This window comes from Oncorhynchus nerka, linkage group LG24 (assembly GCF_034236695.1).
Source record: "Oncorhynchus nerka isolate Pitt River linkage group LG24, Oner_Uvic_2.0, whole genome shotgun sequence".
Classification (NCBI taxonomy): domain Eukaryota; kingdom Metazoa; phylum Chordata; class Actinopteri; order Salmoniformes; family Salmonidae; genus Oncorhynchus; species Oncorhynchus nerka.
In genome coordinates, this window is record NC_088419.1 from 54,352,288 (window position 1) to 54,377,339 (window position 25,052).

Sequence of the window (25,052 nt, forward strand, 5' to 3'; positions counted from 1 at the left end):
AGCTATTCATAGCTGCTGATGCCATTGGCCCCGTGATTGATGACATCCCACCCTCAGAGATGGCCCAAATCGCTCCGAGGGGACGGACGCATCTTTGAAAATTAGATGAAGGGAAGGGTGAGAAAAAGGGAGGGAAGGGAGGAGGAGAGGTGGGGTAATAAGGCAAGCCCCTCCCCCTGGGGCTCTCCCCACCAATCAGGGAGGAAAGGGAGGAGGAGAGGTTGGGTAATAAGGCAAGCCCTGGCACTGATGCTTTTATACTGCAGCTCCTCCTCCGTGGCACCTCCTCACCAATCAGGTGGAGCTTGTTAAAACGCTGCATTGAGCCGTCGAAATGCAAACCTATCTTTCACTCTCTCTCTCTGTTGCTCTCCCTCTCATTGTTTCTGATTAATGATGTCAGTCACTGCTCGAGTATGGTGCAGGTTTGTTTTTAAATGTTAATTTAGGCAAAATACTGAGCCTCGTTGTATTTAGGGTGCATACGTCACAACACAACACACCCCACCCCATACAGAGGCATGCAGGTTTGACTGCTGTTGTGAGAGGAGTGAAATGCACTCGTACATCCACAGGTGGTTGTTGCAGGTGCCTCGGAGACATTCAGAAATAGTTTTACTCAAAAGAAATTCGCACACCACACAGTGCTGGCAAATAATAACTTGTTTGTGGAAATCATGACAACAAAAAAATCTGCAGCACTTTCTATTCACTATGTGTTGAACTTGAAAGGGTATGTACCGTAATTATATGAGACTCCAGCCGGGGGGGGGGGGGGGGGTATGCCGTATGTTTCAGGCTATGTATAGCCCTCTCGCATGTACCTCCATCAATGACAGAGGGCTATTCTTAGAACCACTCTCTCCCAACTCCACCTCAGCCTGACCTTGCAGCTGCCGCCTGTATACCGTGGCACCGCCCCCTGGATCAAACTCCGCTTCTGGAGTTGGATTGGACAAAGGAGAGTCACACAGGTCAGACGAACGGTCACGTATTCTTACCAAAGAGCCTAAAGGAGGAGGTTATTGTAGTATTAGAACTTCGTAAGCATTCACCTGCCGACTGCGGTATCTGTAAAGTCCCTGTTGTATTGGATATACTTTGCTCATGCAGAGCCTGTGGTTGATTGGTAACAATTCTGGCTCTTGACACATACTGTAGCTTAGATGACGTCCTTCCAGAGACTTTGGTTCAATCCCCACATCCAGCATTCCCACTGTATCTCCCACTTGCCTTTCTCCCCCTCCGATCTCCTAACTCTACGTCTAATTGCATTCTCAAAATATGAAAAGGAGAGAGAGAGAGAGAGGAGTTCCACTGTCCCATCACACAGTCAGCCCTATTATGAGATTGGATGACTATGGACTGATCACCCTGACATTTTGGGGTCAGGGTCTGGCTGTAGAGGTGGAGAGGTGCCAGCGGCGCCATTAGTTTTAGTGCTACCCAGGGCCCTGACAGAGGCGGAAGACTTTGGCACTCTGCTGACGTACGTGGTGAAGTCAGTGCTGACACTAGCGTGATTATGTTCAAATAAATGGTGTGGGGGGTTGTAGAGAATGGCTGCTGCTCTAGGCCTGCTATCACTAGGTCAGCTCTTTTCTATTCTCAATATACTGTGTATTAGCTATGAGGCAGGCAGAGATTGGTCAGTGGTGTTTTTGACGACGATAACTACAATGATGATTTCAGATTTCAGATTCACACATTTTGTCAGACTTCCATACCTCTGTCATCACACTGGACAGAATAAAAGAAGGGACAATGACATCTTGTCTTCCTGCTCCGCTGCTCCAGACACCTATTCACATGAATCTTCCCTTCTCTTTCTCATCTCTCACCCTAAGTTTTGATGTGGAGAATGGGCTGCCGGTGGGACGCAGCCCTCTGGACCCCCAGGCCAGCCCCAGCTCCGGCCTGGTCCTGCAGGCCAACTACCCCCACAGCCAGCGCCGCGAGTCCTTCCTCTACCGCTCCGACTCAGACTTCGACCTCTCACCAAAAGCCATGTCCCGCAACTCTTCCATGGCCAGTGAGCTGTAAGTACCAATGGACCAAAGTGATGCATGACCTTCCTAACCTTACCCCTTCTCTCTCTCTCTCTCTCTCTCTCACTCTCACTCTCACTCTCACTCTCTCTCTCTCGCTCTCTCGCTCTTTCTGAATAATTTTTTCTGACCTTTCTGTCTCTCTTTTTGTCGTTGTTGCCCCCCCCCCCCAACCTTGCTGTTTCACTAACCAATACATGTCTACTCTCTTATATTTATACTGTCATAGTTAACCCTTCAACTATGATTCCCACAAAGGTCCCTAAAAACGTAACCTTCCTGTCTCATATTGTTGATGTTTGTTTCTGGAGATCGGAGGCCATGTCACAGTCTGTTTACCCATGTCAAGTCTAGCTTAGTCACTGGACTCTCGCTCTATGTATTTAAAGGGAAGAGGGCTTGAAGCACTGGGAAGTCGGTTGGTTGCCGCGGTGAGAGATGCGTGTGACACATTTTTCTATTTAACTTCCCCTTTAAGGACCCACTGCGTTTTTAGGTTTCAGACACTTCCTGCCCTCACAAACCCCTTAACCCCTCCACACACCCCCACCCACCTCCTGCCCCAACACATAACCTTTAACCCCCCCAGCCCATACATGCACGCATCCCTCACCCCCTTTTCCTCCCGAACCATCCCAAAAGAAAAACCCCACAGGCCTTGCATCTGAGTTGAGCCTGCTGCTGTTTGGGTGCTGCATGGATAGCCTGAGGCCTATAATCTTAACAGAAAGGCTCGACCACAAGACCACACATTATGTGCATGATAATATATAAAGCACAATTTCAAAGGATTTTGTTTGTTTTTCCCACAGTTCTCACAGTCAGTTGTGTGCATGTCACTTGTTTCCTCTCCATGTGTCCAATGTGTTAACTGATACAGGATATATGGGTGTTCTAGGACGCCCATTGCTTTACACTCAGGGCGTACCATAGAGCCCCAGTATACAGTATATTATATCAATATTGCCCTTGTAAGATGGTGATATTCTGTTCTTCACCTATTTGTTGAAGATGTAGTATCTAACCCAGTGTTTTTGTTTTCTTCTGTCCGTTTAGACATGGAGAAGACATGATTGTGACACCATTTGCACAGGTCAGTGCTATGTTCATGCGTTTTCTCTTTAAGTGCATGGTAATATTGTGTGCAGTACAGTGAGCCAGCCTTTATGTACTTCTTGCGTGGAAAATCATATGATGCACAGTGCTGTCTTGGTGGTGTTTTAAGTGGTATGGGCACCATTCATTACACACAAACACACACACACATGAAATAGTTTATTTGAATCCACAAAGCACATTACAGTCGGGAAGGATTCAAACATTTCAAAGGTCTGAACACACGGGCCTACTTTAACGTAGCTGTGACGACATCTGTGTGCCAGCGATACTCTTCCAACCCAGACCACCGGCTTTTGCTGCAATAACCCGTCTGCACGTAGTGCGTGTCATTGTGTGTCACAACTCAACTAGGGTTACAAAACAAGTGAGGAGTCCAATATTGACATGCGTCGTAAGCAGAGCCGGACAGATGTCAAATCTTCAAGGGTTTGGAAAGGAGAGATCTTTTATGTGCCGACTGCCCCCTCGATTTTTCACCGGGGTGACATTTTGAACTCGGAGCAGTCTTGAGTTGCAACATGAAGGCACACAAAGTCCCTGAGACAGGTGTTTAGGGATGTTTTGTACCCCTGTGCATTTCAGTGTCTCACTAGAGCTCATGTGTGTGATAGGTGTATAATACCTGAGAGGCGGCAGGTAGCCTAGCGGTAAAGAGTGTTGGGCCAGTAACGGAAAGGTCGCTGGTTTGAATCCCCAAGCTGACTAGGTGAAAAAGCTGTCGATGTGCCCTTGAGCAAGGCACTTAACCCTAATTTCTCCACTAAGTCGCTTCAGATAAGAGCGTCTGCTAAATTACTAAACTGTACAATTATGTACGACCTGCACATGCCAAAGACAGAGCCATTAGCCTGGTCCCAGTACTTTTTGTGCAGTATAGCCAACTGGTCATTGTCACGATAGGTGCAGGCTATACAGCCCAAACAGAACTGGCACCAGGCTACAGAGCCATAGGCAGAGTTTGATCAACTACCCTCTATGTTGGCATCAAAATTCCAAAACCGTAACATTCTGATTTTCATTTGATTGTCTTGAGACAAACATAGCTCCCATTTAAAAATCGAAAAAACGCAAACGAAATCTTATGTTTTAGGAAATCCGGATATTGTGCGTAGAATATCATGGACATAATGCATCATACCACTAAATCAGTCTCTCCCCCCTCTCTTTAGGTGCTCGCCAGTCTCCGAACAGTCAGAAGCAACTTTGCCGTCATAACTCATCTGCAGGATCGGCCCAACAGGCGGCCGTCAGGCAGCAACACTCCCTCAATGCCTACTCATACCAATCCAAGCATACCAGGTCAGTAGGTTACGCATCTGATTATACCTCTTACATTACTTCACAACAATTGGTTTTGTTGTTCCCTAGTGTCTGCTGCACTCTGTGAAAATGGTAAGTTCACAAGAACTGAAAATACAGCTTGCCCTACGATCTAACCGTAAGATTGGTTTGATGTTACTGCCATAATTGCAAGTATTGCGTATCTGTCAGCTTTACGTTGGTAAGGGCAGTGCAGTGAGAATGAAAAGATGTAAAGAGACATACAGAATAAAATATCTGTCTCTATATCCATCCTTTTTGGGGGGCACTGGTCCCTATTTTCTATTTTCTATGGCAATCCAAAATGTCATAGCTCGATACAAGTACTCAGGAGGACATTTGTAGTATTTGAAGCTGCCATGGTTTGAGAATTATTTTTCACTGATAACAAACCAGAGAAAATATGCAATAGATGTCTAGACAATGAATTGTATAGTCTCTGGTTTGAGATGGAGCCTTACAGTCTGATGCCAGATAACTGAACACAGGGGTCAGGGCCACAGTCTGTGGGACTAGGGTAAAATAAAGAGAAAGTGTTCATAGCCGTGGGAAGTAGGGGTGCTGAGGGTGCTGCAGCACCCCCTGAAAAATCTGATTAATAAAATAAAAAAATAAAATTTAAGTAAATATTTTTTTCACGTCAGTAGTACACTGGGCATTTACTACTCCTGTATTAGCGGACCAATATAGATGTCTGTAGCGGGCAAAAAAAATTTAAAAAATTATTGATCAAATAACATGGAAAACAATCCATTTTTGTTCAGTATTAATTTACCATCCTTACAAACCACTTCATGTAAATGTACATTACTGTATTGTACATATTCTGGTCAGGTTTGTACCTGTAGACTTTCCCTCACCATGAAGAGAAACAATGCACAATACAGTAATTGAGTACATTGAGACATCAAGTGGTTTGTGATGATGTGGCTCAGTTGGTAGAGCATGGCGCTTGGAACAGTAGGGTTTTGGGTTCGATTCCCACAGGGGGACCAATACGAAAATGTATGCACTCACTACTGTAAATTGCTCTGGATAAGAGTGTCTACTAAAATGGAAAAGGAACGAATATACCTTTTCAGTTTCCACAAAGAAATAAGTTGGATTTGCAAAGTACTGTATTTCAAGAAACTGGAAAACATAAGCTATATGAAGCAGATGAACTGTTTTCTACAGATAATTATCAGACTCTAATTACAAATGCTGGTAAACACTAAAATACAATACATTTAGTTTACAAAAAATTAACAAAAGTACCTCACTGGACCTTCACTAGTCCTGTATTAGCGGACAATATAGATGTCTTTGCACCCCCCCACCCCTTGTTTGAGGGTTTGGACATGAACCAAAGGATCTGGGGCTCAGTCTAGACTAGGGCCTGGATGGGATGGTCTCTGGTGGTCTCTCTCAGGGCTTTAACAGCATAATGACCTTTGACCCCCTCAGAGGAGCCCTACCAGAAGCTGGCCATAGAGACACTGGAGGAGCTGGACTGGTGTCTGGACCAGCTGGAGACCCTGCAGACCCGTCACTCAGTCAGCGAGATGGCTTCCAACAAGGTGAGCTGTGTTGCATTTGAACTGAGCCTCATCTACAGTAACAACCTGGGAATGATCGCTTTAAAGCAGTGTTATTCAAACTTTTTCAGCAGGGACCCCATTTTTTCCCCCAAGAATTTCTCGCGAACCCACCCCACCCCAAATCTGATGACACAACCGTAAAATTAGATTTTTACATCAACAAATAACCTTCAATTCATTGAATTTGAATCTCTTGTCAAAATGGAAATAAACCAATAAATACATTTTTACTCAATAATTATTTTATTTTTTTCTCAAATTATCTTTCTCAAAAACATTTGTATATTATCCCATACAATAACGTGACCCCACTGCACTTCCCCCGTGAACCCACTAAAGGTCGCGAACCCAACTTTGAATACCATTGCCACAGCACCTTTCATCTCTCTCATAAGTATCACATTGCCCTGTGTTCATGTCGATCACATGTCTTATGTTTAAGATTTACAAAGTGATGTTATTCTTTACCTGTACAGTATATTAGATTGGAGAATTGAGTTCCTGGTGTAGCATATGCTGCTTTCCTTAATGCATCAGGACAGTGGTTGATTGAAGTGATATGATACTTTTGTTCGCTATGCCATCTCAATAGCTTTTGAAAATGGCACAGTATACAGTGCATTCATAAAGTATTCAGACCCCTTGACTTTTTCCACATTTTGTTACATTAGTTGGATGAAACTATTATTTTTCCTCATCAATCTACACACAATACACCATAATGACAAAGCGAAAACAGGTATTTAGAATTTTTGCAAATATATTACAAATATATGTATTCAAACCCTTTGCTATGAGAATCGAAATTGAGCTCAGGTGCATCCTGTTTCCATTGATCATCCTTGAGATGTTCTACAACTTGAGGTCCCACAGTTGACAGTGCATGTCAGAGCAAAAACCAAGCCATGAGGTCGAAGGAATTGTCCGTGCAGCTCCGAGACAGGATTGTGTCGAGGCAGAGATCTTGGGAACGGTACCAAAACATTTCTGCAGCATTGAAGGTCCTCAAGAACACAGTGGCCTCCATTTTTAAATGGAAGAAGTTTGGAACCACCAAGACTCTTCCTAGAGCTGGCCCCGTAGCCAAACTGAGCTCAGGGAGGTGACCAAGAACCCGATGGTCACTCTGACAGAGCTCCAGATTTCTTCTGTGGAGATGGGAGAACCCTCCAGAAGGACAACCATCTCTGCAGCACTACACCAATCAGGCCTTTATGGTAGAGTGGCGAAACGGAAGCCACTCCTCAGTAAAAGGCACATCACAGCCCTGCTGGAGCCAAAAGGCACCTAAAGGACTCAGACCATGAAAACCAGGATGATCTGGTCTGATGAAACCAAGATTGAACTCTTTGGCCTGAATGCCAAGCGTCATGTCTGGAGGAAACCTGACACCATCCCTACAGTGAATCATGGTGGTGGCAGCATCTTGCTGTTGGGATGTTTTTCCGTGGCAGGGACTGGGAGACTAGTCAGGATTGAGGAAAAGATGAACGGAGCAAAGTACTGAGATATCCTTGATGAAAACGTGCTCCAAAGCTCTGACTGGGGCGAAGGTTCACCTTCTAACAGGACAACGACCCTAAGCACACAGCCAAGACAACACAGGAGTGGCTTTGGGACAAGTCTCTGAATGTCCTTGAGTGGCCCAGCCAGAGCCCGAACTTGAACCCGATCTAACATCTCAGTATAGACCTGAAAATAGCTGTGCAGTGACGCTCCCCATCCAACCTGACAGAGCTTGAGAGGATCTGCAGAGAAGAATTGGAGAAACTCCCCAAATACAGGTGTGCCAAGCTTAGGTATCGTCATACCTAAGACTCGAGGCTGTAATCACTGCCAAAGGTGTTTCAACAAAATACTGAGTAAAGGGTCTGAATACTTTTATGTAAATGTGATATTTAAGTTTTTTATTTTTGATACATTTGCTAACATTTCTAAAAACCTGTTTTTGCTTTGTCATTATGGGGTATTGTGTATAGATTTAATACATATTAGAATAAGGCTGTAACGTAACAACATTTTGAAAAGGTCAAGGGGTCTGAATACATTCTGAATGCACTGTAACAGCTGGAATGCCAAGGTCAAGGAAATGTCTAAAATACATAATAATAATAGATTTAATTTGTATAGCGATTTTCTGTTCTGGGTGGAAGATCTTCCACAGTCATCCACAGAAGGAGGTGGAAGTCCAACGGGTCACAACATATGTCTGATCCACTCTCCATGCGCACCTTCCTGTGGAGGTCCAGATGAAGGGTTGAGCTGGGGGGAAACGATGGTCAGATCCAGGGGGGAAACTAGTCAGAAGCCAGGACACCTTTCCATCCCCAGTCGTAGACTCCTTGGTAAACTCCTCCGAAAAACATGTAGCACCCACCTGTCTGAAGCCATGCAACCACTAAGCTTAAGGCGCTTGAAGCTCACTACAGTTAACACTACAGTCAACACTACAGTCAACACTACAGTCCACCTTGAAATAAACCATTGTGGAAAAACTTTAGGGATCCTCTGCCATATTCAACAGTCTCCAAGCCTCGGTCATCTCGTTGTTTCAAATTAAAACAGTTAGATGGCTAGATAGCTAAATAGCTCGCTTCTCAGTTCAGTTGGTAAAATAACTGACTTGACAGTCTTGCACTGCTGTGGATCAATATATAAATACAACATGCAACAATTTCAAAGATTTTACTGACTTACAGTTCATATAAGGAAATCAGTCAATTGAAATACTTTCATTAGGCCCTAATCTATGGATGTCACATGACTGGGAATACAGATATGCATCTGTTGGTCACAGATACTTTTTTTTTTAAAGGTAGGGGAGTTTATCAGAAATCCAGTCATATCTGGTGTGACCACCATATGCCTCATGCAGTGCGACACATCTCCTTCGCATAGAGTTGATCAGGATGTTGATTGTGGCCCGTGGAATGTTTTTGAATCCTCTTCAATGGCTGTGCGAAGTTGCTGGATATTGGCAGGAACTGGAACACGCCATCGTTCAGGTCCATCCAGAGCAGCCCTAACATGCATAATGGGTGACATGTCTGGTGAATACGCAGGCCATGGATGAACTGGGAAATGTTCAGCTCCCAGGAATTGTGTACAGATCCTTGTGACATGGGGCTGGCCGTGCATTACCCTGCTGAAACATGAGGCGATGGCAGTGGATGAATGGCACGACAATGGGCCTCAGGATTTTGTCACGGTATCTCTGTGCATTAAAATTGCCATCGATAAAATGCAATTGTGTTCGTTACCCGTAGCTTATACCTGCCCATACCATAACCCCACCGCCACCTTGGGGCACTCTGTTGACATCAGCAATCCGCTCGCCCACACAACGACATACACATGGTCTGCAGTTGTGAGGCTGGATGGATGTACCGCCAAATTCTCTAAAATGACGTTGGAGGCAGCTTATAGTAGAAAATGAACATGACATTCTCTGGCCGTCAGCATGCCAATTGCACGCTCCTTCAAAACTTGAGACTGTGGCATTGTGTTGTGCCAAAATTGCACAATTTAGAGTGGCCTTTTTATAGTCCCCAGCACAAGGTGCACCTTTCTAATGATCATGCAGTTTAATCAGCTTCTTGATATGCCACACCTGTCAGGTGAATGGATTATCTTGGAAAGGAGGTATGCTCACTAACAGGGATGTAAACAAATTTGTGCACAACATTTTTGAGAAATAAGCTTTTTGTGCATATGGAACATTTCTGGGATATTTTATTTCAGCTCATGAAACATGGGACCAACACTTAGATGTTGCATTTATATTCTGGTTCAGTGTATATACAATCAAAACTTAATTACCTAACAAAATAAATATTTTATCTAAAATTCTGTCCAGAAACACCTACAACTATTAAAATATGTTCAATATTTACAGAGCTTTCTGCGTATGCGACCTCACAGCGCCATGGCAACCACAGATTCACAGATATGACCACTTCACAGATATGACCATTATTTGGACCAAGCAGGTCGGTTCTTGTTGCGTTGCAGTATTTACATTTTTACAGATGTAGGCAGTTGAACTGCCTCTGCTTAATATTTGGGCATACAAAGAGCATTGGGCTGATGCACACGCCCTCCCATTCAGACACAAACACACACCAACACATGAATGGAGCCCATCCTTCCCATTGAAGGAGTTAACCAGTCATATGGATTCCCATCCCTTCTTTCCACTCCACTCCTCCTGGATACATTTATGTATCCCCCTCTCTCTCTCAGCCTCCACCTCTCACACTCCCCTCCCCTTTACACCCACAACCAATCATATCCCTCGCATCCCTCCAGCCTGTGTAGCTGATTGGCTAGGGGGCATCCCACATGTAGGCAGTTCAAGGGGAGATACACACAGGGAGGGAGAGACTTTCCTCGCTCATACTCTCCCCATCCCTCCCTCCCTCCCTCCATCTCTCACTCCTTCCCCTCGGTCTCTGTATTTACATTGAGAGTGGGATGGTGGATGAAGGAGCAGCAGTCAGCCATGCGCTCTGGTGTCCTGCACCTAGCTGGACTGTCTGTCCCCTTGCTCTGCATCGCCCGTCCCCCATGTCCCCTCTGTGCCCTCTGTCCTCCTTACTCAGCTCAGGGCTACGGGCACACCTCGTCTTTGGCTGACGACTGTTAGATCTTTTCCCGTCTTTCAATCTCGGACCTACAGACTGTCAGGTTGTAACAGAACTGTAGACCCATAGAATCTGCTACTGGATTTTATTCATCCAAGTTGGTTTTTACTGCTCACTCGTCTTTGTTTTTGATTTAACATGTGTCCACTGGGTTGGCCGAAGTCACTTTGTTCTCTGTGTCTTGGACACTCATACAGGTGAGTGCACAGGAATGTGTGTGGGCTCAAGGTGTAAGGGTGTCAGAATTTCATTTTCTGTTATTGCATTGCAAACTTCTTAATGGGTCTGCATAACGATAAGTGTGCTTTGGTGCACTGTAGAACAGTATGTTTTTGGATGTATCTGTGTTTTAGCATATTATGTCAGTGAGATGGTACACTACAAAAGTATGTGGACACCTGCTCGTTGAACATCTCATTCCAAAATCATGGGTATTCATATGGAGTTGGTCCCCCCTTTGCTGCTATAACAGCCTCCACTCTTCTGGGAAGGCTTTCCACTCGATGTTGGACCATTGCTGTGTGGACTTTCATTCAGCCACAAGAGCATTAGTGAGGTCAGGTATTGATGTCAGGCGATTAGGCCTAGCTCGCAGTCGGCGTTCCAATTCATCCCACACATGTTCGATGGGATCAGAGCTCTGTGCAGGCCAGTCAAGTTCTTCTACACTGATCTCAACAAACATGGGGTCAGGGCTCTGTGCAGGCCAGTCAAGTTCTTCCAGACCGATCTCGACAAATCATTTCTGTATGGTCCTCACTTTGTGTATAGGGGCATTGTCATGCTGAAACAGGAAAGGGCCTTCACCAAACTGTTGCCACAAAGTTGGAAGCACAGAATCATCTAGAATGCCATTCTATGCTACAGTGTTAAGATTTCCCTTCACTGGAACGAAGGGGCCTAGCCCGAACCATGAAAAACAGCCCCAGACCATTATTCCTCATCCACCAAACTTTACAGTTGGCACTATTTATTGGGGCAGGTAGCGTTCTCCTGGCATCCGCCAAATCCAGGGTCGTCCGTTGGACATGCCAGATGGTAAAGCGTGATTCATCACTCCAGAGAACCCATTTCCACTGCTCCAGAGTTCAATGGCAGAGAGCTTTACACTCCCGTCGATGCTTGGCATTACGCGTGGCGAGCTTCGGCTTGTGTGCGGCTGCTCGGCCACGGAAACCCATTTCATAAAGCTCCTAACAAACCAGGAATTTGACAAACTGACTTGTTGGAAAGGTGGCATCCTATGACGGTGCCACGAAAGTCACTGAGCTTTTCAGTACGGGCCATTCTACTGCCAATGTTTGTCTGTGGAAATTGCATGGCTGTGTGCTCAATTTTATACACCATAACAAATAGCCGAATCCACTCATTTGAATGAGTGTCCACATACTTTTGGCTGCGTAGTGTATAAAACTGCCTATTATTGTCTAGACAAGTTATCACATATTGTGTGTGTACACCTCTATGTGTACACACGTGCCTGTTTCCCTTTGAGTACACTACACTTTTCGTCCTGTATGTCTCAGTGTGTGTGTGTACATGCACCGTCTCCTTTAACTTCTTATGGCTGCAGGGGCAGTATTGAGTAGCTTGGATGAAAGGTGCCCAGAGTAAACTGCCTGCTCCTCAGTCCCAGTTGCGATATATGCATATTATTATTAGTATTGGATAGAAAACACTCTGTTTCTAAATCTGTTTGAATGATGTCTGTGAATATAACAGAACTCATATGGCAGGCAAAAACCTGAGAAGAAATCCAAACAGGAAGTTGGAAATCTGAGGTTGGTCGATTTTCATCCCAGCCCCTATTGAATACGCAGGCGGATATTGGTTATGTTGCACTTCCTAAGGCTTCCACTAGATGTCAACCGTCTTTAGAAACTTGTTTGAGGATTCTACTGTGAAGTGGGGCCGAATGAGAGAGGATTGAGGTCTGCCAGCAGTCACGCGCTGGTCAGGCGCATTTCCCATGAGAGGTAGCTGCGTTCCTTTGCTTTTCTGAAGTCAAAGGAATTCTCCGGTTGGAATATTATTTAAGTTTAATGTTAAAAACATCCTAAAGATTGATTCCATACATCGTTTGACATGTTTCTACGGCGCTTCATGACTTTGGATTTGTTTACCAAACGTGCTAACAAAAGTAGCTCTTTGGACAAAAATTATGGACATTATTGAACAAATCAAATGCTTAATGTGGAACTGGAATTCCTGGGAGTGTATTCGAATGAAGATCATCAAATGTAAGTGAATATTTATAATGCTATTTATGACTAGTGTTGACTACCCAATATGGCGGATATCTTTTTGGCTGCTTTGTTGTCCGAAAGCTGTACTCAGATTATTGTAAAATGATGTGGCTCTCTGTAATATCACCGGATGTTTTTGGAACTAGTGAACATAACGCGCCAATGTATACTGAGATTCTTTTATATAAATATGCACTTTATCGAACAAAACATACATGTATCTTGTAACATGAAGTCCTATGAGTGTCATCTGATGAAGATCATCAAAGGTTAGTGATTCATTTTATCTCTATTTTTGCTTTTTGTGACTCCTCTCTTTGGCTGGAAAAAGGGCTGTGTTTTTCTGTGGCTTGGCCCTGACCTAACATAATCGTTTGTGGTGCTTTTGCTGTAAAGCCTATTTGAAATGGAACACTTTGGTGGGATTAACAACAAGATTACCTTTAAATGGTATAAAATACATGTATGTGTGAGGAATTTTAATTATGAGATTTCTGTTGTTTGAATTTGGCGCTCTGCACTTTCACTGGCTGTTGTCATATCAATCCCGTTAACGGGATTGCAGCCCTAAGAAGACCATATGGTGGTTTGTATGGCTGGCGTTGTGCGCTCCGCCATCTCGTACTCACGTGATTACATAACGGGCTGAGCCCAGCTGAAGACATTGTGCCCTACCTTCCCTTCCCAAATGCCCTGCGCTCACTCTCAATGAAACACTCACTGAGCACTGCTGCCTCTGTGTACCATGATTCACCATGGCAACCACACCGCTCTGTTTGAAAAATAATGTTCCACTTCTTTCTGTCTGGACTGTGTGCTGCACTGTCTGCTGGTGATATGGCTGTACTTCCCTGGTTTTTCCATTTATCCCCATTCATGGAACGACTGTGTCCCTGCAGATGGAAAATACCAACAGAGCTAATTCAGCTAAACATGGTGCAATATTTGTTGTGCATGTGTTTAGTATGAAATAAACAACAACGACAACTAAGTGTGTGATGCACTGAAATAGACTTGGGGTTTGTATGAAGTTGTGTCATGATAGAAGTTAATGATTCATTTTATGGTCTTATTGAAATAATTGTGTATTACTTGACTACTATTAGTCTATTAATATCACACATTTATTTTGATGTGATCAAGGAAATCCCTACTGTCATTTGATTTACTTGTTAGTTACTCCTGACACTTTAATGTGTGGTGTAAAAAAGTCACACCAAACATCATGTAAAAATATTTTTGGGGCCATTTTGAACTCTCATTTTGTTTTATTAATTTATCATTTCACAAATTGTTTATGCAAAAAGAGATAAGTCAGTCATCCACATTAAAGTGTGTGAAGAACTCTAATGCGGGTACACTTGTTCTACTGAGGCATTTTCTACTTTCCACACTGTACAGTATGTCCATGTATGAACTTGTGTCACTGATGCCTGGTATCTGATCTGGTCCCCCAGTTCAAAAGGATGCTGAACAGAGAGCTCACCCAGTTGTCAGAAACCAGCCGGTCAGGAAACCAAGTCTCAGAGTTTATCGCCAACACTTTCCTAGGTGAGTGACAACAGCGCTCCTGAATGGCTCCTGAACAGGCATTAAAATGGCCATGCAAGGTATTTATTTTGACCCTACTGCCAAATAGGAATTGATGTAAAGCATTCATCCTGCTCAAATTCTGTTACATAATACAGTATTGATTTGCTTTATAAGGCGTTATACAGCCTTGGTCATAATGCTCTATAAATGTAGTCAAAGATGTTCATGAGTTGTGCATTATTATGGATAGCTCATAAGGTATTATAAATGCGCTTGGAATGCATTATGAAGAGGGTATTCATAGGAAATTGTCACAGACAGGCCATATCTATGAAAGGAATCGCAGGATGACTTTGTCTGATGCAAAGTTAAGGGATATTTATTACAAATACATGGCCCTCAAGCTGAAAATAACAAACACATGGTACAAGTGGCAATAAGAAGGCCTCCTCACAGAGACACATTCACTCATGTTCTCCCAGGCCTTGAACCAGGAGACTTGAAGCCCCACCCCATAGCACTCCACTATATACCATTATCACTGGTCACAGGTGCAGTTCGTCACCTGTGATGAGGGAAGAGAGAGAGGCAACAAAGAGAGAACAAATGATAGCACGACATAATGACATTTCATCTCACATTCATGCAAATACTTAAGAATAATGTATCAGGGTGAAATGATGAAAGTATGCATATAACTGTACGTTGATGAAATATGGATACTGATCAGTAAAATAAAGGACAAACATTCATACATCCACTCTCATACTCAGCGCCCCCTTCTAGATTTTATTTTTATTTAACTAGGCAAGACACTTTAGAACAAACTCGTATTTACAATGACGGCCTACCCCGGCCAAACCCGGACGACACTGGGTCAATTGTGCGCCGCACTATGGGACTCCCAATCACGTCCGGATGTGATACAGCCTGGATTCGAACCAGGGACTGTAGTGACGCCACTTGCAATGAGATGCAGTGCCTAGCACTGCTGCGCCACTCTAGATAGAGATAGCAGGCACCCATAAGTATTCAGACCCTTTACTCAGTAATTTGTTGAAGCACCTTTCGCATCTTTCAAGGCGAAGCACCTTTCACAGCCTCAAGTCTTTTTTAGTATGATGCTACAAGCTTGTCACAGCTGTATTTTGGGAGTTTGTCCCATTCTTCTATGTAGATCCTCTCAAGCTCTGTCATGTTGGATGGGGAGCATCGCTGCACGGATATTTTCAGGTCTCTCCAGAGACGTTAGATCGGGTTCAAGTCCGGGCACTGGCTGTGCCACTCAAGGACATTCATAGACTTGTCCCGAAGCCACTACTGCATTGTCTTGGCTGTGTGATTAGGGTCCTGTTGGATGGTGAACCTTCGCCCCAGTCTGAGGTCTTGAGTGCTCTGGAGCAGGTTTTCACCAAGGATCTCTCTGTAATTTGCTTTGTTCATCTTTCCCTCAATCCTGACTAGTCTCTCAGTCCTTGCCACTGATAAATATCCCCACAGCATTATGCTGCCACTACCATGCTTCACTGTAGGGATGGTGCCAGGTCTCCTCCAGACGTGACGCTTGGCATTCAGGCCAAAGAGTTCAATCTTGGTTTCATCAGACCGGAGAATCTTGTTTCTCATTGTCTGAGAGTCCTTCTGGTGCTTTTGGCAAACTCCAAGCGGGCTGTTTTGTGCCTTTTACTGAGGAGTGGCTTCTGTCTGACCACTCTACCATGAAGGCCTGATTGGTGGAGTGCTGCAGAGAAGGTTGGACTTCTGGAAGGTTCTCCCATCTCCACAGAGGAACTCTGGAGCTCTGTCAGAGTGACCATCGTGTTCATGCTTACCTCCGTGACCAAGGGCCTTCTCCCCCCGATTGTTCAGTTTGGCCGGGCGGCCATCTCTAGGAAGAGTCTTATTGGTTCCAAACTTATTCCATTTAAGAATGTTGGAGGCCACTGTGTTCTTCGGGACCTTCAATGCTGCAGAAATGTTATGTTACCCTTCCTCAGATCTGTGCCTTGACACAGTCTCAGAGTTCTACTGACAATTCCTTCGACCTCATGGCTTGGTTTTTGCTTTGACATGCACTGTCAGCTGTGGGACCTTATATGGACAGGTGTGTGCCTTTCCAAATCATGTCCAACCAATTTAATTTACCACAGGTGGACTCCAATCAAGTTGTAGAAGCATCAAGGAGGATCAATGGAAACAGGATGCACTTGAGCTCAATGTAAAGTCTCATAGCAAAGGGTCTGAATACTTATGTAAATAAGGCATTTCTGTTTTTTAAAATTTTAATACATTTGCAAAAAGAATTCTAAAAAAGTTGTTGCTCTCATTATGGGGTATTGTGTGTAGATTGAGTTTAAAAAATTGTTAGATCCATTTTAGAATAAAGTAAAGTAACAAAATGTGGAAAAGGGGAAGGGGTCTGAACACTTTCCTAATGTACTGTACAGTATATAATGTGTTGGAGTACTGAACAGGCCAACATATTCAGAGGGTGAACATAGGTTGCACAGTGTTTGGTTACATAGGAGCAGAGGTGCAACTTTTGTTTTAGAAGTGTGGTGGTGGGGGGGGGGGGGGGGGGGCACAACATGGTGTGAGGTCTGGGGGAACTCTGGAGCTCTGTCAGTTTTTGGGGGCATTTAAAGCTCATTTCCTGCATTTCTACACAATCTAACATGACCCTTTTTGGGTAATTTTGTGGTCACTTATTGTAAATAAGAATATAATATGTTTCTAAACACTTCTACATGAATGTGGATGCTACTGCACAAATATCATACCCCCCAAAAATGCTCACCTCCCCTGTTATTGTAATGGTTAGATGTTAGCATGTCTTGGTGAATATATGATATTTGTGCGCCTAACTTTCTCACTCATCATTATTCACGATTAATTCAGGATTATCCATAGCGTCCACATTAATGTAGAAGTGTTTAGAAACATTATATAGTTGAAGTTGGAAGTTTACATACACCTCAGCCAAATATATTTAAACTCAGTTTTTCACAATTCCTGACATTTAATCCTAGCAAGAATTCCCTGTCTTAGATCAGTAAGGGTCACCACTTTATTTGAAGAATGTGAAATGTCAGAATAATAGTGTAGAGAGTGATTTATTTCTGCTTTTATTTATTTAATCACATTCCCAGTGGGTCAGAAGTTTACATACACTCAATAAGTATTTGGTAGCATTGCCTTTAAATTGTTTAACTTGGGTAGCCTTCCATAAGCTTCCCACAATAAGTTGGGTGAATTTTGGCCCATTCCTCCCGACAGAGCTGGTGTAACTGAGTCAGGTTTGTAGGCCTCCTTGCTCGCACACACTTTTTCAGTTCTGCCCACATATTTTCTATAGGATTGAGGTCAGGGCTTTGTGATGGCCACTCCAATACCCTGACTTTGTTGTCCTTAAGCCATTTTGCCACAACTTTGGAAGTATACTTGGGGTCATTGTCCATTTGGATGACCCATTTGCGACCAAGCTTTACCTTCTTGACTGATGTCTTGAGATGTTGCTTCAATATATCCACACAATTTTCCTTGCTCATGATGCTATCTATTTTGTGAAGTGCACCAGTCCCTAATCCAGCAAAGCACCCCCAAACGTGATGCTGCCATCCCCGTGCTTCACGGTTGGGATGGTGTTCTTCGGCTTGGAAGCATCCCCCTTTTCCTTCAAACATAACAATGGTCATTCTGCCCAAAAGGTCCTATTTTTGTTTCATCAGATCAGAGGACATTTCTCCAAAAAGTACAATCTTTGTCCCCATGTGCAGTTGCATACCGTAGTCTGGCTTTTTTATGCCGGTTTTGAAGTAGTGGCTTCTTCCTTGCTGAGCGGCCTTTCAGGTTATATCGATACAGGACTCGTTTTACTGTGGATATAGATACTTTTGTACCCGTTTCCTCCAGCATCTTCACAAGGTCCTTTGCTGTTCTTTTGGGATTGATTTGCACTTTTCACACCTAAGTACGTTCATCTCTAGGAGGCAGAACGCTTCTCCTTCCTGAGCGGTATGATGGCTGCGTGGTCCCATGGTGTTTATACTTGCGTATTATTGTTTGTACAGATGAACGTGGTACCTTCAAGTGTTTGGAAATTGCTCCTAAGGATGAACCAGACTTGTGGAGGTCCACAATTTTTTTTCTGATGTCTTGGATGATTTCTTTTGAAATCAAGCAAAGAGGCACTGAGTTTGAAGGTAGGCCTTGAAATACATCTACAGGTACACCTCCAATTGACTCAAATGATGTCAATTAGCCTTTTAGAAGCTTCTAAAGCCATGACATAATTTTCTGGAATTTTCCAAGCTGTTTAAAGGCACAGTCAACTTAGTGTATGTAAACTTCTGACCCACTGGACATGTGATACAGTGAGTTATAAGTGAAATAATCTGTCTGTAAACAATTGTTGGAAAAATTACTTGTCATGCACAAAGTAGATGTCCTAACCAACTTGCCCAAACTATAGTTTGTTAACAAGAAATTTGTGAAGTGGTTGAAAAACGAGTTTTAATGACTCCAACCTAAGTGTATGTAAACTTCCAACTTCAACTGTATTCTCATTTATAATAAAAGTTGTGCCCCTGCATAAGAGTACACAAATATGCATATTTAGTCATGCATGTCTTCTAGCCTATTAGCATGTCAGCCTGGCATTACTGGACACATTGTGTGGCATTGCCATGGAGACCATAATATTATTAGGCTGCCTTTTGCATCAGGACGTGTATGATCGTAAATTCCCTCTGGAGTGCCAGAGGACACTCTGGGCGTTTGTAAATGAAGAGCTTATTGATCCGAGCGTTCTGACCTTACAATGGCAGTCAGGCACCTAAGCTAACTGGCTAAAGTTGTCTAGCTTGCTAGCTACTTCTAGACACAAATGAGAAAACACCACTCTGACCATTTTACTCATCCTAGTAGAGGTGGTTAGGCTCAGAGTGCAGACAGAGTGCTCTGAAATCAGAGTAGATAGCCAGAGTGAATTTACTAACGCATGCTTTAACTAATAATGTGGCAGCACAACTGCCCCCTCTCATTGCAGCCATGGAAGTTCAAGACCGATCGCTGTACTGCAGGCATTGTTAGCAGAAGACAGGATCCCCCATTATAGTGAATGGAAAAATTGCAATCTTTTTGTGTTATAAAAACATTTGAAATTAAATACAAATCAAAGACAACTCTAATTCAAGTGAACAGGAGCTTTCACACTAAACGATAACTACAAAAAGAGTGGAGAACGATAACAATGGCGATCGTTTGGATAATTTTCTGAGTGATCCACCTGTCCCCCCCGACGATAAAACATTAACAACCAATCAAAAAGTTGGTTCAATAGAAGCATTATTGGTTCCTGGAGCGCGAGGCGAGAAGGCAGAACGCGCGGCAAACTTGCCTGATATAGGACGAATTGGGAGAATGATGATCCACAACAAACTTGCATATCAGTATGAGAAGGCCCTATTTTCAGATAGTGTATGTTAACGCACGATACATCCTAACAAAATACGCACTATGACTGGCCTGCTAATGTGCCCTTCTGGACCTTAGACCTAAACTGTCTAAAAGACTAGGCTAAATTATTATTATTTCGTAATGAAACATGCATTCAAAATGGTTATTGAAATGCCATATTCAATGCAGTTAATTAACAGCCTAGACTAGAATGATTTACTCACTAGAAAAAAATTGGATAAAATGCATTATTGTATGATAATGATAATTTTCTTGTCCCAGCCGGACTGGGAGCTCAGTCTGGGGAGCACACAGTAGCCTATCCCAGGCTACTTGACATTTCGTTATCTGATTTTAAAAAAAACTTTCACTGTGTAAAATCTTTGGGTAAAGGCTATTCACTGTAATATTAGGCCTAATATTTAGCTGATTCATTTAGGCTACACTTCTGTAGTCTGTCTTCATGGGTCCTTTCAGCTACAGGCAGCTATTCGTCTTTAGCTCTTGGAGTCCCAGGAAAAGCTAGACTACATTAGCTTGAATGATTAGTCTGCTAATGTACCTTTCTGGACCTTGTAAACTGTAGAGAATAGATACATAACTGATCCAAATGGTTGCAAAATCAGGCCTAGGCTGGATGCAGTTATTTCGGCATGAAGCATTCAAAACAGAACGTTTGAGCGGTTATTCAAATTAGCCTACATAGCTGCAGTTTACAGCCCTAGACAATACTTGTGTACTCAATTGATAACAATAAAAACAAGCCCACATTTCACTGTGTTGTAGCCTAGGTAGAAAATGGTATTGTCTAAAAAACGTAGGCCTAATCAATAGTGGAGCTTTGCGTGCCCGGGGACTGCAAAGCACGGCCTGGATGAACACACTGATCTGCCATTTTATAATCTGTCAACCTGTTTTTCTTTGACAGGTAAATATGTATAGCCCTAGTATCTAGCTAATGAATGGCCTATCTAGCTAATATTTAGCTTCTTACTTCAGCTACACAGCTCCAGCCTTTTTCTCTTCCAGCCGTTCCCGTGTGCAATTGGCTTTATGGAGCCAAGCCTCTCCGCTATTCCTCTTCTCTTGAAATCCCAGGAAAAGCTATAAGCTACAAAAGCTATAAGATATTTTAAACTATGCCCAATAGTCTTTTTGTGGAGAGAGAAGCAGGGCTGCTGATTGCTGAATGTAAAATAGGTCTAGGCCAAATTAACTGTTGTGGAAATCTTAGGAGTGCGCGTTGGTGGGATCTTTGGCCAGTGATGATAACATTATTGCACTGATGCATTGCAAATGATTGCACAGGATATACAGAGAGATGAGCACAGTGAAAAAGAAGATTCAAACGAATTGACAACAATTCGAAAAATGGAAATCACTTCCAACCACTTAAGCAACGAGGCAAGCAATAACATGATGTAAAAGATACATAGGCTCAACAGCATTTGTTGTTAAATTGCTACATTTAAATAGGAGTTTCTACATTATTTTTTCGTTACATTTACATTGAAGGACAATTTGCAGTTGTCACTATGACAATGAACACACACTGAATGGTCTGTGCTACCACATTAATAGGCCTACAGCCTGCAGTAGAATGTGTTGATCAGTTGATTGACAGGTGTAGGCTACTGCAGAACAATCAATGATAAACTGCCCGTCACCAACGTTTATAGTTCTGTATAATGTTTTGTTATACAGTGCCTACAGAAATTATTCATACCTCGTGACTTATTCCATATTTTGTTGTTACAGCCTGAATTCAAAATTGATTAAATAGGTTTCCTCCTCACCCATCTACACACAATGTCTAATAATGACAAAGTGAAAACGTGTTTTAAGAAATGTCTCCAAATGTATTGAAAATAAAATACAGAAATCTAATTTACGTAAGTATTCACACCCCTGGGTCAATTCATGTTGGAATCACCTTTGGCAGCGATTACAGCTGTGAGTCTTTCTGGATAAGTCTCTAAGAGCTTTGCACACCTCGATTGTAAAATATTTGCACATCATTCTCTAAGAAATTCTTCAAGATCTGTCAAGTTGGTTGTTGATCATTGCTAGACAGCCATTTTCAAGTATTGCCATAGATTATCAAGCCGATTTTAAGTCAAAACTGTAACTAGGCCACTCAGGAACATTCAATGTCGTCTTGGTAAGCAACTCCACACCACAAGAGCTCTATTTTCATGTCGTCTGACCATAGCACTGGTTTCAATCCAAGTGCCAATGCCATTTATCAAACTCCAGGCGGTGCTATGGTCGGATGACATGAAAATAGAGCTTGTTATATTTGTCACTGTCTGACTACCAGGAATCATTCTTGGTTGAGAGATTACATTTGCTGCAGAGTTATCGGTCGAAGCCGTATTCCTAGTCCTAGTCTAATTGATTGCTCACCTGATTTGTGATGGAAAAAGATTAGATTAGCTATAGTTATTAATATTAACAATCATCAACTGTGTCCCCCTATATTGGTTGAAAGAAATCTCTCTTTCTCTCTCTCTCTCGCTCTCTCTCTCTGTGTGCGTTTGTAGAAAAGCAGCAAGATGTGGAGATTATGTCTGGGCCTCTTAAAGACAAGGACAAGAAGAAGAGGCCCATGTCCCAGATTGTTGCGGTGAAGAAACCTTCCCTCAGCCCCAGCCTTGCCCCTACCCAGATCCCCCGCTTTGGGGTCACCACCCTCCATGAGGGTCTACTGGCAACGGTGGGTGCCAAGCACACACACACTTACACAGACGGGCACAAACACACTCCAAGCTCAGTGGGTTAGAGCATGGTGTTGGCAGCTTAATGGTTTGTTTCCCGCATGGATGACAGACCTTTGGATAAAAACGTCTGCTTAGTGACCGTATTACTATACGTGAAGAAAAACACATTACGTCTCAAGTTTTATTGTCACATTTAACATTTACATTTAAGTCATTTAGCAGACGCTCTTATCCAGAGCGACTTACAAATTGGTGCATTCACCTTATGACCTCCAGTGGAACAGTAGTGCATCTAAATCTTTTCAGGGGGAGGGGGGGTGAGAGGGATTACTTTATCCTATCCTAGGTATTCCTTAAAGAGGTGGGGTTTCAGGTGTCTCCGGAAGGTGGTGATTGACTCCGCTGTCCTGGCGTCGTGAGGGAGTTGTCACATGCACAAGATACATCAGGTGTAAAACAGTACAGTGAATTGCTTAACTATAGTAATAAAGAAACAGTTATATACTGTACAGGTCTTGTATACAGGTCAGTGTAGTGCCAGTAGCGTTATTTCAATGTGCAGGGGTACTGGAGCGAATGAGGAAGGAATGTAAATGTAAAGTCGCTGTTAGCAGGATCAATACCCATGGTAATAATAATAATGGTCATAAACAATATAGCAGCATCGAATGGTAATATGAATCTGTATAATTAATCAATTAATTTTGGCAGCAGCGTATGTGGTGTGTGCATGGTAATGAGCGAGTGTGCGAGGTGTCAGTAGGGATTGTGTGAGCATGAGTACGTCGGTATGTGTGAATGTGAAGAACGTCAGTGTAGGTTTGTGTGGCTGAGTGGTAGAGACCATTACGTGCTTTCATACGTCAGACATACTACAAATACTATATGAATCTCTTCATTCCATCCCTAAAACATTTTCGCATTTTTATGACTGGAGGGCTTACAATAGTCGTAAATACGGTGGTATAAAAGCCCCTGGCCACATGGCCTTTATTTAGAAAAACGGCAATTAATGATTTGTACAATGGGTTCACCCCTCTCATTATGACCATAGGATTGTGATACTTGAAGGCACTGTTTTATGATCTGTCGAATACTGTAATGTATGAGTGGTATTGCGTAGCTACTGAGTTTGTTTACCCCATGTTACAGTGAAGAATGGATAAGTTACTGTACTTTAATGCTTATTGCTTGACCTTTAATGTCATTTATGTAATGCCGTTATAATCTACTGCCGTCAGTGACGTGTTATAACGCATTATCACTCGTCACATCATCTGCCCTCTGGAGGATCACAATTGGAAAAAGTCAGACTTTTTTGTGCCATTTTCATGTATTTTGCTATGCATGTTAAAAAAAGTTAAATAAATCAAATATTTTTGCCATGCCAGACTTTTTCTCACTGAATGTTGTGTTGTCATTCTAGGAATTTGAAGACATCAACAGATGGGGTCTAGATATTTTCAAGATAGCTGAATACTCGGGGAATCGGCCTTTGACCGTGGTGATGTACTCCATTTTCCAGGTATGAGTCTCCCATTACTTTGTAGCATTTTCTAGCTTTCTCACCGAGGCGTTTGAATCTCTTAGTGTATTGTTTGAGTCCCGGTCTTGGCTACCCCGAATTCGCTGCAATACTTTACCCCTATGTTTCTTACGTATTTGGTTTACTCTTCTGTGAGCCTGGTTTCTGTTGCTCCCCAAACTCAGGAGCGAGAGCTGCTGAAGAACTTTAAGATCCCAGCCGACACCTTCGTCACCTTCATGATGACCCTGGAGGACCACTACCACACCGACGTGGCCTACCACAACAACATCCATGCTGCCGACGTGGTACAGTCCACTCACATCCTCCTCTCCACCCCTGCCCTGGAGGTATGGGACGCTCCATTATGAGGAAGATTACAGGATGATGTTCACCCATATTCTATATTCTAATCCAGTTAGTTGACTTGCCCTGTGCATGGCTTTGGATTTCATCAACTTTATCAATGCATATTGAGGGCATTTGTTCATGGTTTTAATAGTAAAGATAAGGTAAAAAAAAAAATACACTGCTCAAAAAAATAAAGGGAACACTAAAATAACACATCCTAGATCTGAATGAATGAAATATTCTTATTAAATACTTTTTTCTTTACATAGTTGAATGTGCTGACAACAAAATCACACAAAAATTATCAATGGAAATCAAATTTATCAACCCATGGAGGTCTGGATTTGGAGTCACACTCAAAATTAAAGTGGAAAACCACACTACAGGCTCATCCAACTTTGATAATGGTAATGTCCTTAAAACAAGGTAAAATGAGGCTCAGTAATGTGTGTGGCCTCCACGTGCCTGTATGACCTCCCTACAATGCCTGGGCATGCTCCTGATGAGGTG

General features: G+C 42.9%; 1 protein-coding gene across 3 annotated transcripts in view; it reads left to right on the plus strand.

Moving 5' to 3' along the window:
• The window catches only part of LOC115108179 (3',5'-cyclic-AMP phosphodiesterase 4D-like), a 182,488-nt gene that overhangs the window by 134,347 nt on the left and 23,089 nt on the right, over positions 1–25,052 (plus strand). For 2 of the 3 annotated variants that reach the window (XM_029632231.2, XM_065008970.1), the window contains 8 exons: positions 1,848–2,039; positions 3,105–3,141; positions 4,337–4,466; positions 5,934–6,046; positions 14,414–14,507; positions 22,490–22,662; positions 24,093–24,191; positions 24,377–24,541. In XM_029632231.2, coding sequence (XP_029488091.1) covers positions 1,848–2,039; positions 3,105–3,141; positions 4,337–4,466; positions 5,934–6,046; positions 14,414–14,507; positions 22,490–22,662; positions 24,093–24,191; positions 24,377–24,541 — 1,003 coding nt within the window. Of the gene's footprint in view, positions 1–1,847; positions 2,040–2,444; positions 2,480–3,104; positions 3,142–4,336; positions 4,467–5,933; positions 6,047–14,413; positions 14,508–22,489; positions 22,663–24,092; positions 24,192–24,376; positions 24,542–25,052 lie in introns of those variants that run through there. The other variant, XM_029632234.2, reaches the window with a different exon arrangement.